Genomic DNA, 13,245 nt, shown 5'->3' on the forward strand with positions numbered 1-13,245 from the left:
ACAACTTCCATCCCTGCTGGCCATTGGCCATTTCTTTCTTGGGTTAATGAGAGCTGTAGTTCAGTATTCCCAAACACCTGCCTTACTAAGTCCCACTTAAGTTCCTGTGGGAAGAACCTTGTGTCCCTTTCTACAAGCAACAGTTCCTCAAATGCCTTGGGTAGGACACAATGGGCTATAGCAGGATATCTATCCAAAGACATTTCCAGAAGTGAAAACAGTGAAGAGCTACTGGGAGGACCCTTATCACTATGATATAGATGTTACTTTTTAAAATAGTTATTATAAAGTCATATAAAGAAGAAGAAGAGCCCTTGGCCACCTCAGAAGGTAAGTAAAGCAAGTAGCAACCCATTCCTGAAAAATTTGGAGACAATTCTTCCCCACCTTCATGACCAAGTGGTTGCTTGCATTTATATCGCAAGGAGCTCCGTGTTAGCCCCCTCATTTAATCCTCACAGCTGTAAGGTAGGTTGGGCTGAGAGGCAGTCACTGTGAGTTTAATGACTGAGTGGGGCTTTGAATCCTGGTTTCCCAGCTTCTAGTCCAACACTCTAACCACTGCACCACACTGTCCCCCTGATTTCACAGGAGGCTTTCATTTTTCCCACAGTGAATGGTAAAAAGGTCATTTTCATTTATCGAGTTAGACACTGTTTTAATATCTTCCTTTAATGAGTTAAGTAAGTGGTAAAATATCAGAGGGGAGCACCTTAAAGGCCCCCTCCTACATGTGTGTGTGTACACAGACAGACATGCACAAGGGCATTCTACCAATTTGTTCAAGAGGGGTGGAATTCATCATTAAGTTTACAATACAGTCTCTCCCCGCCCCCTGTGTCCGCAGCATAATTTGAAGAAGGTGGGGAGAGAGAGACTCTCTCAACCTGCTGAAATATCATTATTAAAATGTGCATGAAAAGTCAATTATGCCAGAGGGAGGTATTTAAGAGAAGCGAGTTTCCTTACTGTGGGATTACACCTTGGGGATTACAGAGATTGCTGAAATCTTTGCAGCTGTTTAACTTGAAAGAGGAGAGGATTTTCACTGTCAGATGTTCTCTATAGCTCTCACAAGAGGAGGGCAAGCACTGAAGGAAAACCATTGTTCCCGTGTCCCTTGAAACTTAACTCCTGCCATCAAACAGCAGAGAAGGAGATTACCGCAGCAAAAGTTTGCCCCGTACAGGGCCAGATTAAGACCTTTAGAGGCCCTAAACCCCCCAAAGATCACAGTTCTCCCCTGCCCCCACCTCAAAATACAAACATTACTAAAGAGGAGACTGAGAGGTGATATGATAGCCATCTTCAAATATCTGAAGGGCTGTCACATGGAAGATGGAGCAAGCTTGTTTTCTGCTGCTCCGGAGGGTAGGACCCAAACCAATGGCTTCAAGTTACAAGAAAGGAGATTCTGACTAAACACCAGGAACAACTTTCTGACAGAGCTGGACTCCCTTGGAAGGTGGTGGATTCTTCTTCACTTTCACTGGAGGTTTTTAAACAGAGCTTGGAAGACCATGTGTCAGGGATTCTTTAGCTATGATTCCTGCATTGTGGGGGGTTAGACTAGATGACCATTTGGGTGCGTTCCAGCTCTGCATTTCTATGATTCTATAAAATGCTCCACTCAGCTGGTTATGTTTCATCCCAGCTCTTATCTCGGTTATCTGAAGAAGAAAAACAACAACAACCCACAAATTGCACAAACATGCATGAAAGAAAAGCAAATCAAGTACATATAACTCAGAAAAAAATATATCAGCAATAAAACATAGATTGATTGCAACACATTACAAGATCTGAATTCTTTGCATTATTTCGATCTGTGTCAGTAGGCTGCTATAGAAATAAGCAATTTTAACCGAACAGAAAAATGGGGGAATAGTGTGTAGTGGAGGGCAAGGAAGTCTAACTAAATTCTGATTTCCCCCACAATCTAGGGAATCTCCATAGTTTCAGTTTTTGAACAGTGCTCATGATCATGGGAATAGACGCTTGGAAATACATGGACAGCATTGCAATAAAAATCAAAAGATCAGCACTAGGCCAACCATATTTTATGCATCCTATATTACAGAACACGCCAGTATTCATTTACTATATTTAGGGTAACGTTCTGTGGGCTGTTTACCCTGGTGTAAGTCTTATTGAAGGTGGCAAGCTCCCCCACATCTTATCCTTACAACAACCCTGTGAAGTAGGATCAGTTGAGAAATTGTTAGCAGTGCAAGGTCCCTCAGTGAGCTTCGTGGCTTAGTGAGGATTCAAACGGAGTCCTCTCAGTCCAAGTTCACCACTGTAGCCTGTACACTGCAGTGCCTCTCAATCGCTTTAGAAGATAATTCGCTGGGTTTTTTATTTTATTTTGCGGAATAAGTCTGGTGTTTTCTCCCCACCAGCACCTTTGCAATAGTAGCTTTACTCATTAATTAAGATAGTGTTTGTTGACTGACTTGCTTTCTTTATACGTTCACCTCTCCCTCTCACCATGGTTCAGGCACGCAACTTGCTCTTTTAAAATATTTGAAAACAGCACTCAGAAGTTTATCTGAGGAAGAAGAGGCTTGTGATATCATATATCCCATAGCCAGAGTTCTGTACAGTGAGTGCCTGTCCCAAACATAGGGAACTGGTTTCCTTAGAGTTCAGTACTAGAGTTCGATAACTATTTATATACAGCTAGCGATGTCATTTTCGGCAGAATGCAGTAGCTGTCAGGAATCCTTTACCTTTTTATGTTATTGTGTAAAGACGAAATTAGCTAGAGCCAGTGTGGTGAACATTTGACTCCCAAGAGGTTCTTGAACTAAAACTCCCATAAAGGTCCCTCTAGGTCAAAACTGTATGTCCTCAGATTTCCCCCCAAATTGTTTGGCCTTTCATTTTGCTTCAGGGTTTCAGCTGAAATGTTGTTGTTGTTTAGTTTGCTAAATTCCTGTAGCGAAACTCAATGACCCAGTAGCTATGCAAAGGTATTTGTTTACTATTTAATATATGTGAAACCTGTTCATAAAACAAGATGTTGTCCAAAATCAATCAAAATAATACAACAGAAAACCCATTACTCTAAGCAATGTCACCTCACTTAAAACTGAAATACGGAAAGACTGATGCAATAAAAGAACTTGAATCACAGCAGCTAAAATACAACCAGGAAACATAGGAGCTGAATCTACATGCCATACCAGAAGAACTGAAATAATGAGATTCTAAAATGCCTGGGGAAAACAAGGAAGTCTTAGCCTGGCACTGAAAGGACAACAGTGTGGATCCCTGGTGAACTTCACTGGAGAGATAATTCCATGGCTTGGTTGGGCACCGAACAGGAACCTTCTTTCATAGCTAGTCTCTGAATTTCAGAATCAGGGGGCTCTGAGAGAAAGACATCAGCAGATAACTACAAGGAACAGCGGGGATGGGGAGCCTTGTCAGCCCAAAGGCCCTGTTCCACAGAGGACAACATGTCAGGGATTGCTGGGGATCAGAGTCATACAAGTGCAAAAGATGTTACTCTTATTTTTATCCAGAAGGTTTTGTCTACCTGGGCTCCACTATATCCAGCAAGCTGTTCATCGACACTGAGCTGGACAAGCACATCGGCAAGGCAGTTACAGCAATGGCTCGCCTCTCCAAAAGGGTATGGGAGGATGTGATGCTAATGACCAATACCAAGATGAAGGTCTACCAGGCTTGCATGTTGAGCATGCTGCTTTATGGGAAGTGAGTTGTGGGCAACTTACAGACTCCAGGAGTGACACCTCAATGCCTTCCATATGCCATCAGGAAGATTTTGGCCATCACATGGCAGGACAGTCTCAAGCAAATATGTGCTCTCCCAAGCCCACATTCCCAGCATGTTCCCACTTCTGTCTCAGCAATGTCTATGCTGGCTTGGTCATGTACACAGAAGGAAGATGGCAAGATCCCCAAGGACATGCTCAGTGGGAAGCAGGTTTCAGGCTCTAGGCCTGTTGGCAGACCAACTCTGTGTTACAAAGATGTCTGCAAATGTGACACGAAGGCTGACATTAACCCCACCATTAACGATTGCAATGCTTGCAGACAGACAGGTCTTCTATCCACAGCAGTGAACAGAGGAAGGACAACCACTGGGAGGGATGCAGAGCATCTGCCCCAGCACAACTGGACACCTTCATCTGCCCCAGCTGCAACAAAGCAGGTCTCTACCATATCTGTCTCTACAGACACAGCAGGCACTGTGACTTTACCCCTGAAGGTGAACTCTTCTGTTGTCTCCCAAGATAGATGGATGAAAACAACAGCATACAAAAATCAAGTGTTTCTGACATGCACACATGGCTCTAGCCTTCATCCAGGCAAGCAACAGGCACCATCCTAGTTCAAGAACACATTCCTGCCATGCAGAAGCACTTGAGGAGTGTGGCCTGAGAAGGAGCCATGTCTTGTTGCGAGTCCAGAGAGCCCAATAGATGGGACTGGAGGGATGAATTTGACCCCCAGGTCTGAGGTCCCCCACTCGTAAGGTGCATACAGGAGAAGGCTTTCTTTCTTAGGTCAGTGCCATCAATCTTAAAAGTTATCATTTCAACTTGATCATGATCCTGTAGCAATCATCAAAGGCTACACCTCTCTTCCATTTAATCCAGACATGGTCAACTTTCAGCTTCTCCTTTTTGAAACCTCCCTTAGGCTGCAATTCTATATGCAATTACTTCCCTAAGTGTAATGCCCTTACCGACTGGAATGTTAGTGAAAAACTGCTTGTTACTGCATTCAAAGGTATTCCAAAAGTGTTAGGGAGAGTTAGGGAGTGTACTGGACAGTCTGTCAGTAAATAAGAATGTAAATAGAATGAGAGACATCTTTGTTCAAGGGTAGCCAGCCAAGCACATTCAAGATGTTATTGGAGTTCAGTGCCCATCAGCCCAGCCAACATGGTCAATGGTCCAAGATGATGGGAGTTGATGTCCAACACCTGAGTTGTTTCCTATCTCATGATTTATACTTTGTTTCCATTAACATCTTGTGAGAATCATTGTTGCTTACTAACATAACATCTCTGTCTTGTTGAGATCTTCAGCAATTCTAAAGATATACATATATTTTGCTTGTTTCTGCACAACTTTCTCTGCTTCTCCTATGAGTTGGAAGAGAAACTTCTCCCATAACCTCCGTCTGTGCTGTCATAAGCTTGGCTGTAGAGCTGGGGGACCTGTGACCCACCAGGTTCTTTTGGATTCTGACTCCCATTAGCCTCAACCAGCATGGCCAATGATCAGGGATGATGGGAGTTGTAGTTCCACAACAACTGGAAATTCTCAGGTTCCTCCATCCCTACGCTGCTGAACTCAGTAGGATTTGATTCAGAGTTATGAGATTACATTTTGGACATGCTATTGGGAGATGTTTCAGCACTGCAACCAGGGTCTCTCTTCTCCACCCCACCCCATAACATCTAATAAAAAAACAACGCCATTGTATAAGTGTACCTCTACACTACCCTCTGCCATCACCTCCATTCGTTGGCTGCTACTTGGAAAAAGGAGCAGAAATAGTAATAGGGTGATTTCATTTCCCATACCTCACTTTCTACAGTACTATAATGAAGGCGGTTTACAGCCCATAAAAGTGCCTAAACATACAACAAAATCACATTGCCGTCCAATAACAATTTTTAAAACACCCTAAAGAATTAATAAAATTCAGGAATTCATTTATATACAGGTAATATCTAGAAAATATCAGAAAGCAATGAAACAAAAACAACCCAAACGATTACCACCAATTAATAATTACAAATCATTTCCAAAAATACAATGGACAAAATCATGTCATGTCATGTGACATCCCCCACTAGTGCTTACCAAACTACCTCTAATTATCCCCCACCACAAGCATTCATTAAATGCTAATATGTTTTTGATCTCTGAACCATTAAACACTTTCTCTTTGTTCCATGGATAATTATAATGTTAAGGGATAATCTTTTAATGGCTTTCAGGAAACTTAACCCTGGGATGAATTCCTCCACTCAAATTCCACAGGTGGCATTTAACTAAGCCTTATTCAGAGTATACCCATCAGCACGACAAAGTTAGGTCCATTAATTTCAACAGGTCTACGTTGAGTAAAACTTAGTTGACTATTACCCCATGTGTATCTTCAAGCTGTTTCTTGCACTGCTTGGACAAAATCTTATTTGGTTATGGGCAGTGCTTTTCCTCTTGGAAAAAGGTGCCAGTACTCGCCATGAAGTTGTTACAGTAAGTGCCACACTTTTAACCACTGTTTTTTTCCAGGGGGTACTCACGGGTATGCTGTACCAGCACCTCCCCCCCCCAGAAGAAAAACCCTGTTTGGTTACTCTCCTTTTGGTGAAACCATCAAGTCTCATATGGTTACATTTACAATCTGGGCAGAGGAGGGGTCATTTGCTAATTAAGACCAGCTTTTGCCAACCTGGTCTTGGTGCCCTACAGATGTCTTGGACTGTGACCATGCTGATAAGGCTGATGAGAGTCATAGCCCAAAACTTCTAGAAGCCACCAAATTGGGTAAGGCTGCATAAGACAGTAATCATACAAAGTTGGCTACAGCCGCACACACTGATTTCTATCTTGAGTTTTTAAAAAACCCAAATCTTTTAACCAAACCAAACTGTTTTGTTTTTAAATGAAAAAAACAACACCAATCTAGGTTAGAAAAAGTACACTTGGGTTCCATCTTAATTGAAACTTATCTAACACCTGGATAATTGCTCATAAATACCTGTTGAATTGCCAAGGTACAGTTATAGCATGTCAGCCTTTAATAAATTTCCAGGGCTTTAGATCTCACCCTTTGATGCTACCCATCAAATCCTGGTCCAAAGGCAAGGCAGGGGGTGTCGGTGTAGGGTGGGGAGAGAGAAAGTAATAATACTAAGCACTCCTGCATTCACTTAATCTGGGAGAATGCATTGCACTCTTTATGAATGTGTAGGGGAGGCTGTGCAGGAGTCTGCAGAAAGGTCACTGATATTTTTGGAGCGATAAATCACAAAAGGGGAAAAAAAGATTTGCATTTTGGCTGTATAACATTCAGGGACGGATTAGAGAGAGAGAAGGGAGAATTCTTTGAAGTAATATTTCTCCGCTGACTTGTTTTATTAGCTCCCTTTTAACATGTTACATTATTGCTTATAGAATTTCATTTACTTGGATTGGCAGCTTGATAAATATGTCTATTGGCGATGATTTGGATTGCTCTGGGCATTAATATTATTAAAACCTGTCACAAGGAAATGTCTGAAAGATGACTTACTGTAAAGATTACAGCACAAAATAAATCACACAGTGGTATTTGTTACCGTTTATGGCCTCTTGGAGCCGAGTCAATCCCTTTTTATGTTGCATTATTTTTCAAGTTTTTATAGCTTTACATTATATATCGCTGTCAGAAATGAACAGATGGGGTGTCAAACATGAGCTTTCTGAATAATTCCCACCCTCGGGTTATTTGTGTGAAGGACAAGTGTAAAACTCTGTTCTCTAGGAAAGGGAGACAGGCAGGGGTGGGTGAATGTGTTGTTACATTCAAGAAAGCTTCCCCTCCACCTCTCCCCACGTCAGCTGGGACAGGGTGGTTTTAACTTCTGACCTCACCTGGCTTTTCCTCCACAGCAGGGCTTCTTGGGAAATCCAAGCTGCCTGTTTTTTTTGCTGGAGGAAAATCTTCATTGCAAGCAAAACAGGCCAGAAGGCAACACCTGGCACATCAGAAACAGGGGCTTGCCACTTCCCCACCCCTCTTTCTTTCTTTCTAGGACAGAATCTGTCTGCCAAATCATGACTGCCATTTGTAGTGCAGCCGACATGATCAGATGTGCGATTGGCTCTTTTCTCTGATGCATGTAAGAAGGGTGCTAATGGTGCTTCTTCTTCCCTAATTTGTTTTGTGTAAGGAGTAGGGTAGCACAAGCCTCAGGCTCCTTCAGCCATAGGCTCAGCCTTGGCTCAGTCAGCTGTACTTTTTCGCTTAGCCTTTTTCCATTGCTGTTGTTTGCCTTGCACGCTTTGCTTCAGTCAAAAAGAACCACAAGACTCCTTCCTCTTAGCCTCTGCTTCTTCTGCCATTTATATGTTTCTCTGCAGCCACTAGGAATGGGCAAAATCTGTCAATTCTGCTTTCTCTCAGGTTCTCCCCCCACCCCAATCTTAAATTCAGTCATCCACATTTCAACATCAGTTTGGATTAATTTTTTTTTAAGTCCCCATATTTATCAACATTTCTCCTAATAGGCACATTGTTTTATGTGCACTTTTGCCTAATAAACACATTTTTACAAAGCAATCTTATGATACATTTTAATGTTTAATGCCTTTATAATGCATTGTTAAGGTTATCCTAGATGATACCTGCACACTTCACCCTAGTAAATGCATTTTTGTACACATTACATGGCAGGGTACGACACTGCAAAATTCAGAGAAGTGCTGGTTTCAAAGGATGGCTGTGTCCACCTAAGTTCTGCTTAGAGCAGATACTCTGAAATTGTTGTTGTTGTTTAGTCATTTAGTTGTGTCCGACTCTTCATGACCCCATGGACCATAGCACGCCAGGCACTCCTGTCTTGCACTGCCTCCCGCAGTTTGGTCAAACTCATGTTCGTAGCTTTGAGAACACTGTCCAACCATCTCATCCTCTGTTGTCCCCTTCTCCTCGTGCCCTCCATCTTTCCCAACATCAGGGTCTTTTTCAGGGAGTCTTCGCTTCTCATGAGGTGGCCAAAGTATTGGAGCCTGAAATTAATGGATCTCTTAAATTAATGGACCTTAAATAGTCACGTCCCTTAACTTCGCTGGGTGTACGCTGAATAAGACTAGCATTTGATACAACCCACAGCCTGGTCAAATTATGTTGCAAGTTGCACTGATGACCTCTGGATTATAACATGGATCTGGCAAACATGGTTTAACACCCCCCCCAATTAAGACCACAGAACCCATTGCGTGTTGATTCTGACAATTGTATGGATTTACATGACTTTCAGCCTGTAGGGTTATATATGTACATGGGAACACCTTGTATTTCTATGTCCTGCTTTAGCAATGAGAAGTTTAGAAAACAAAGCAATGGGGTGGGGAAAGGAATGTGATGTGATGTGATGTGATGTGATGTGGGGCATGCAAGAGCCTCACATGTAACTTCAAAGCCCATATAAAGCAATATAGGGGATCTCAACAACTAAATATCTAGGTAGGATCTCTCCAACAAGTAATCATGTGCTGTGGATGAACAGGTTATCTGAACTACTCCAAGCGCATAAAGATGAGTTGGCTAATTGGTTTTACCCTGTGAACTTGTGCAAACTCGTCTATTTATAATCTGGCCACCTCCTTATTCTCTGCTAAGGACATGGAGAATGGCTCAACCTCCTGGCAGTGCACACTTTATATTTTAATTACCCACACTAATTTCTAACATTTACACATATACCATAAATCATATCATAATGATCCTTATTTAATTGCTGGACTGGGAACTCAAGTTAAACAGCTATGAAGGGGATTAATAAGGAGATCCAGGCTCCAAGGATTGCCGCTGGCTGCTTTCTCGAGAACAAATCATAAAGCCTTTAGGTGGGACCAAATCTTGAACCCTTTAGTTCAAGATGAGCAGTTTAGTCTGGGCATAAGTCTCAATTTTATTCCTCCTTTAAAGCACAGAGTCTTATCCTCCCACATGTACAGAGGGGCTTTGGCCTCCTTATAACATTTTAACAGTTCAGTGAAGAGTGGTAAAAGGTAAAAGGCTGCTGTGGCATTCAGGTGCTCACATATGTGACTGACAAAGTTAGGCACCTTTCAGTAGGGGCGCTACCACAAGCGCCTGGAGCCCCATTCCTTCCTCCCTTGTAATTTGACCTCTCCAGGGACAAAATCAGTAAGACAAATGAGTTTCCCCACCCTCTCTGTCTCTGGGCTCAACCACACTTCTGCTTGTCCCATGCTTGGAAATCAAAGTGTAGACATGTCCCTCTCCCTCTCCCTCTCGTTCACTCTGAATGGGAGCCATCTGGGCCCAGAGGAAGAGGCCAGTGAATAGGGAACTGCAACAAAACTGAGGAGGGAGAGGACAGGGGGAGGGGGGGAGGTTCCACTGAGAACAGCTTCTCCAAGCTGCCCCCACCCAACCCCACCCACTGTAATGAGCACTATCCACCAGCCTGTTGACAAGCAAAATTTTAATTAAATTAACCTACTAACTAGCCATGCAAATACATAGAGAAGCTGTCAGAAATGTCTCATAAATGACATGCTGTCAGTAGAGTTGACTTGATGCCACCCTCTCTCCTTTCTGAAATAGGTAAATACCTAGGGTTTAGGGTTGCCATTTTTCAAAAAGTAAAAAAAACCAGGACACCCCAGAGGTTGTTGAGCTTTTTTAAGGAAACCACCAAAGTTGTCCAGCTTTTCTTTACAACGCTGCCAAAACACAATTTGACTTCCCTAAGATCCAGGACAAACCACCACATTTTGGTAATTCCTCTAGGACAGTCCTCCCCAACCTTTTTATCGCCGTGGACCAGTCAACGTTTGATAATTTTACTGCGGCCCGCTGAGGGGGGGACATTGATTGTTTATATTTTATTTAGATTGTTTTGATTTAATAGTTTTGATTTAATTATATTTAATGTTCCTTGGGCGGCCTGGTACCAATTGATCCACGGACCGGTACCGGTCCGTGGCCCGGGGGTTGAGGACCACTGCTCTAGGACCTCAATTCTGCCTTTGAAATCCTGGTAAAATCTGGATGTATGGAAGCCCTATTTGTGTTGCCATATTTTAAAAAGTGAAAATCCGGACATTTCAGTGATTTTTTTTGCCCAGACACCGTTTCCAACTGCTGTATTCTGGATATGCCCAGGAAATTTCAGACGTATGGGAGCCCTATAAATATCCACACTGCAACATTGCTGCTTTCCTCTTCAGTGTCTGCCTTTTCTACTAGTGCCCATAACAGGAGGGAGGGAGACAAGGTAATGGAGGTTGGAGCCCTGTGGTGGTTCTGGTAGGAGCGTTAGATTGCACCCTTGCAGCTCCAAACTTGTTTTGCCTTACCTCTCCCAATATGTGGTAGCGACATTGCTGGCAAGAGACCTTTGTTGTGGCTCCATGACACTGGTGAGCTGCTCCTGCTTCCAGTTGTAACTGATCGTTGGGGCTGATGGGGTTGAAATTCTGCAACATCCAGAAGGAAGGTAGGCAACCCACCAATAAATGGTAGAGAATAGCCCCAAGACTACTGATATCAATCCCTTCCTTTGAACTCCCATGTCATCACGAACATTGTAAGAGGGAATGTCGTGGTTGTCTTTAGTGTTAAAGAGAAAGGAAGTCATTACTGTATAAGCTTGACTGGCTGTTGCTTTAGCTCACCAAAGGCAGACAGAAGCATATGGTCTTCACCGGGATTCAGTCTTGCTACAAAAAAGCAGGGTTGATTTGGTGGTTATAATCACTAGTAGATTATTGCAGCTGGTTTTGTGATTGATTTTACCTGTCCACAGAGGCTTTTTGCTGATTAGGGGTTGGAATGCTCTAAATAATTATCCTTTTTCAATTACAAACAGCGCCTTTATATATGTGCTAATTTATTAAGTTTCGCAAAACACTTTGCTGAGTTCTAAATCAAGTGGTGATAATTTGTGGCAATGGTGAGGGGCAGCAGCAAAGGGAAAGGATTAAAAAAGAATACACCTAGCACTGAAGTGACAAGGGAAACTTCTTTTGCCTTAGGTAAAGAGGATTTCCACACATTCACTTCCCCTACATGCTGTTCTGAAAAGTACTGATGAGGTGAGATTGAGAGCCCATATAACATACATGTTGGACAGAACTGGGGTACCCATGTTCAAACTCCTGTTTTGTTGTGAAGCTCATTGAGTGATGGTGGAACAGTTAGTCTTCCTCAGCCTAATCTGCCCTACAGTATCCTTGTATGGATAGAATAAGGAGAGATGGTAATATTCAACCCTGACCTCCTATAAATAAGCAAAAGCATATGATAAATAACAGGGCATCAGAGAGCCACCAGATGCAAACAAGGAGTGGGCCTCTGTACCATTCATAGTTGTAGAGAGAGGGGTTTGTGATGGTTTTTCACCCTACTGCTCCTCACCAAAGTTCACCACCCTCTGAACAACATTCAATAATGTTTACAGATCTCTGTTGTTCCATTATTACTATTTATTTTATTATTTATTCAATTTGCCAGTCACTTTATCTTGCCCACGGCAACCCAAAGTGAATAACAACCAAACAAACATTACAAGAACCCCCACATAGATACATTAAAACCAGGGGAAAAGAGAAATACATTAAAAACATCTCACCCACTTCTAAAAGGAAACAGATAGTTAAAGGTCAAAGGTGTGAAAGTTTTTGCCTGGTGTCCTTGAGATATTGTGGTCCTGTCCTGAGCTGGTCAAACCCAGCACTTTGAATCTGGCCCAGAAACTATTTGGCAGCCTGTGAAGTTGGGAGAAGATTGGCATTATATGCTCAAATCATATTGCCCTGATGAGCAAGCAGGCTGCTGAATTCTGCACCAGCTGAAGTTTCTGAACCATCTTCAGAGGCAGCCCCACATATAAGGCAGTAGTATAACCTAGAGTTTATCAGAACATACAAAACAAGAGTTTGGCTATTCCTGTCCAGATAAGGGTGCAGCTGGGCTGCTGCTCCTTGATGTTTCTGCCTTTTCCCGTGCTCCATCTGAGCAGCGTTAGGAGTAGGGATGAGGAATAAATCCAGTATTTTTATGTAAAGCTAATGTTTCACACAATGAAACAATATGTGAACTGAAATTCGCACTTCTCTGAATTTTGCAATGCGGTTCTCCAAGTAACTAATGTAAATGAAAATGCAGAGGAGGTGCCTAAAAAATGGATCCATTCTTGAAAATGACAAGCAGAAAGAGAGTAAATCAGTGAAAATGTCTGGAAAAACTGTCAGTTTAAGGAGAAATGCATGTTAAAATTCTGATGGTGTTTTTTTTAGGGGGGTGGGAATCACAAACTGATGGGAAACTGGAAAATAAAAAACCTGATCTTATGAGCAGAATAATGAGAAAATAAGAGAAACTGAAATCAACAGATTTGCCAATCCCTAGTCAAGAGTCAGGGAAATGGAGCAGTCTCCTGCGCTAGCTTTGTCATAACTCTGCGGACAACTGTGTGGATTTTGTCCCAAGAGAGGAAGAAAGTGAATGGGCACG

At 42.5% G+C, this 13,245-nt stretch overlaps 1 protein-coding gene across 1 annotated transcript in view; it reads left to right on the plus strand.

The window, feature by feature from the left end:
- Positions 1 to 13,245, plus strand: part of KCNU1 (potassium calcium-activated channel subfamily U member 1) — an 86,845-nt gene that overhangs the window by 38,844 nt on the left and 34,756 nt on the right. The window contains exon 19 of the mRNA XM_060268599.1: positions 3,534 to 3,640. Coding sequence (XP_060124582.1) covers positions 3,534 to 3,640 — 107 coding nt within the window. The remainder of the gene's footprint in view (positions 1 to 3,533; positions 3,641 to 13,245) is intronic.

The sequence above is a fragment of the Zootoca vivipara genome, chromosome 15 (assembly GCF_963506605.1).
Source record: "Zootoca vivipara chromosome 15, rZooViv1.1, whole genome shotgun sequence".
NCBI classification, from domain to species: Eukaryota; Metazoa; Chordata; class Lepidosauria; order Squamata; family Lacertidae; genus Zootoca; species Zootoca vivipara.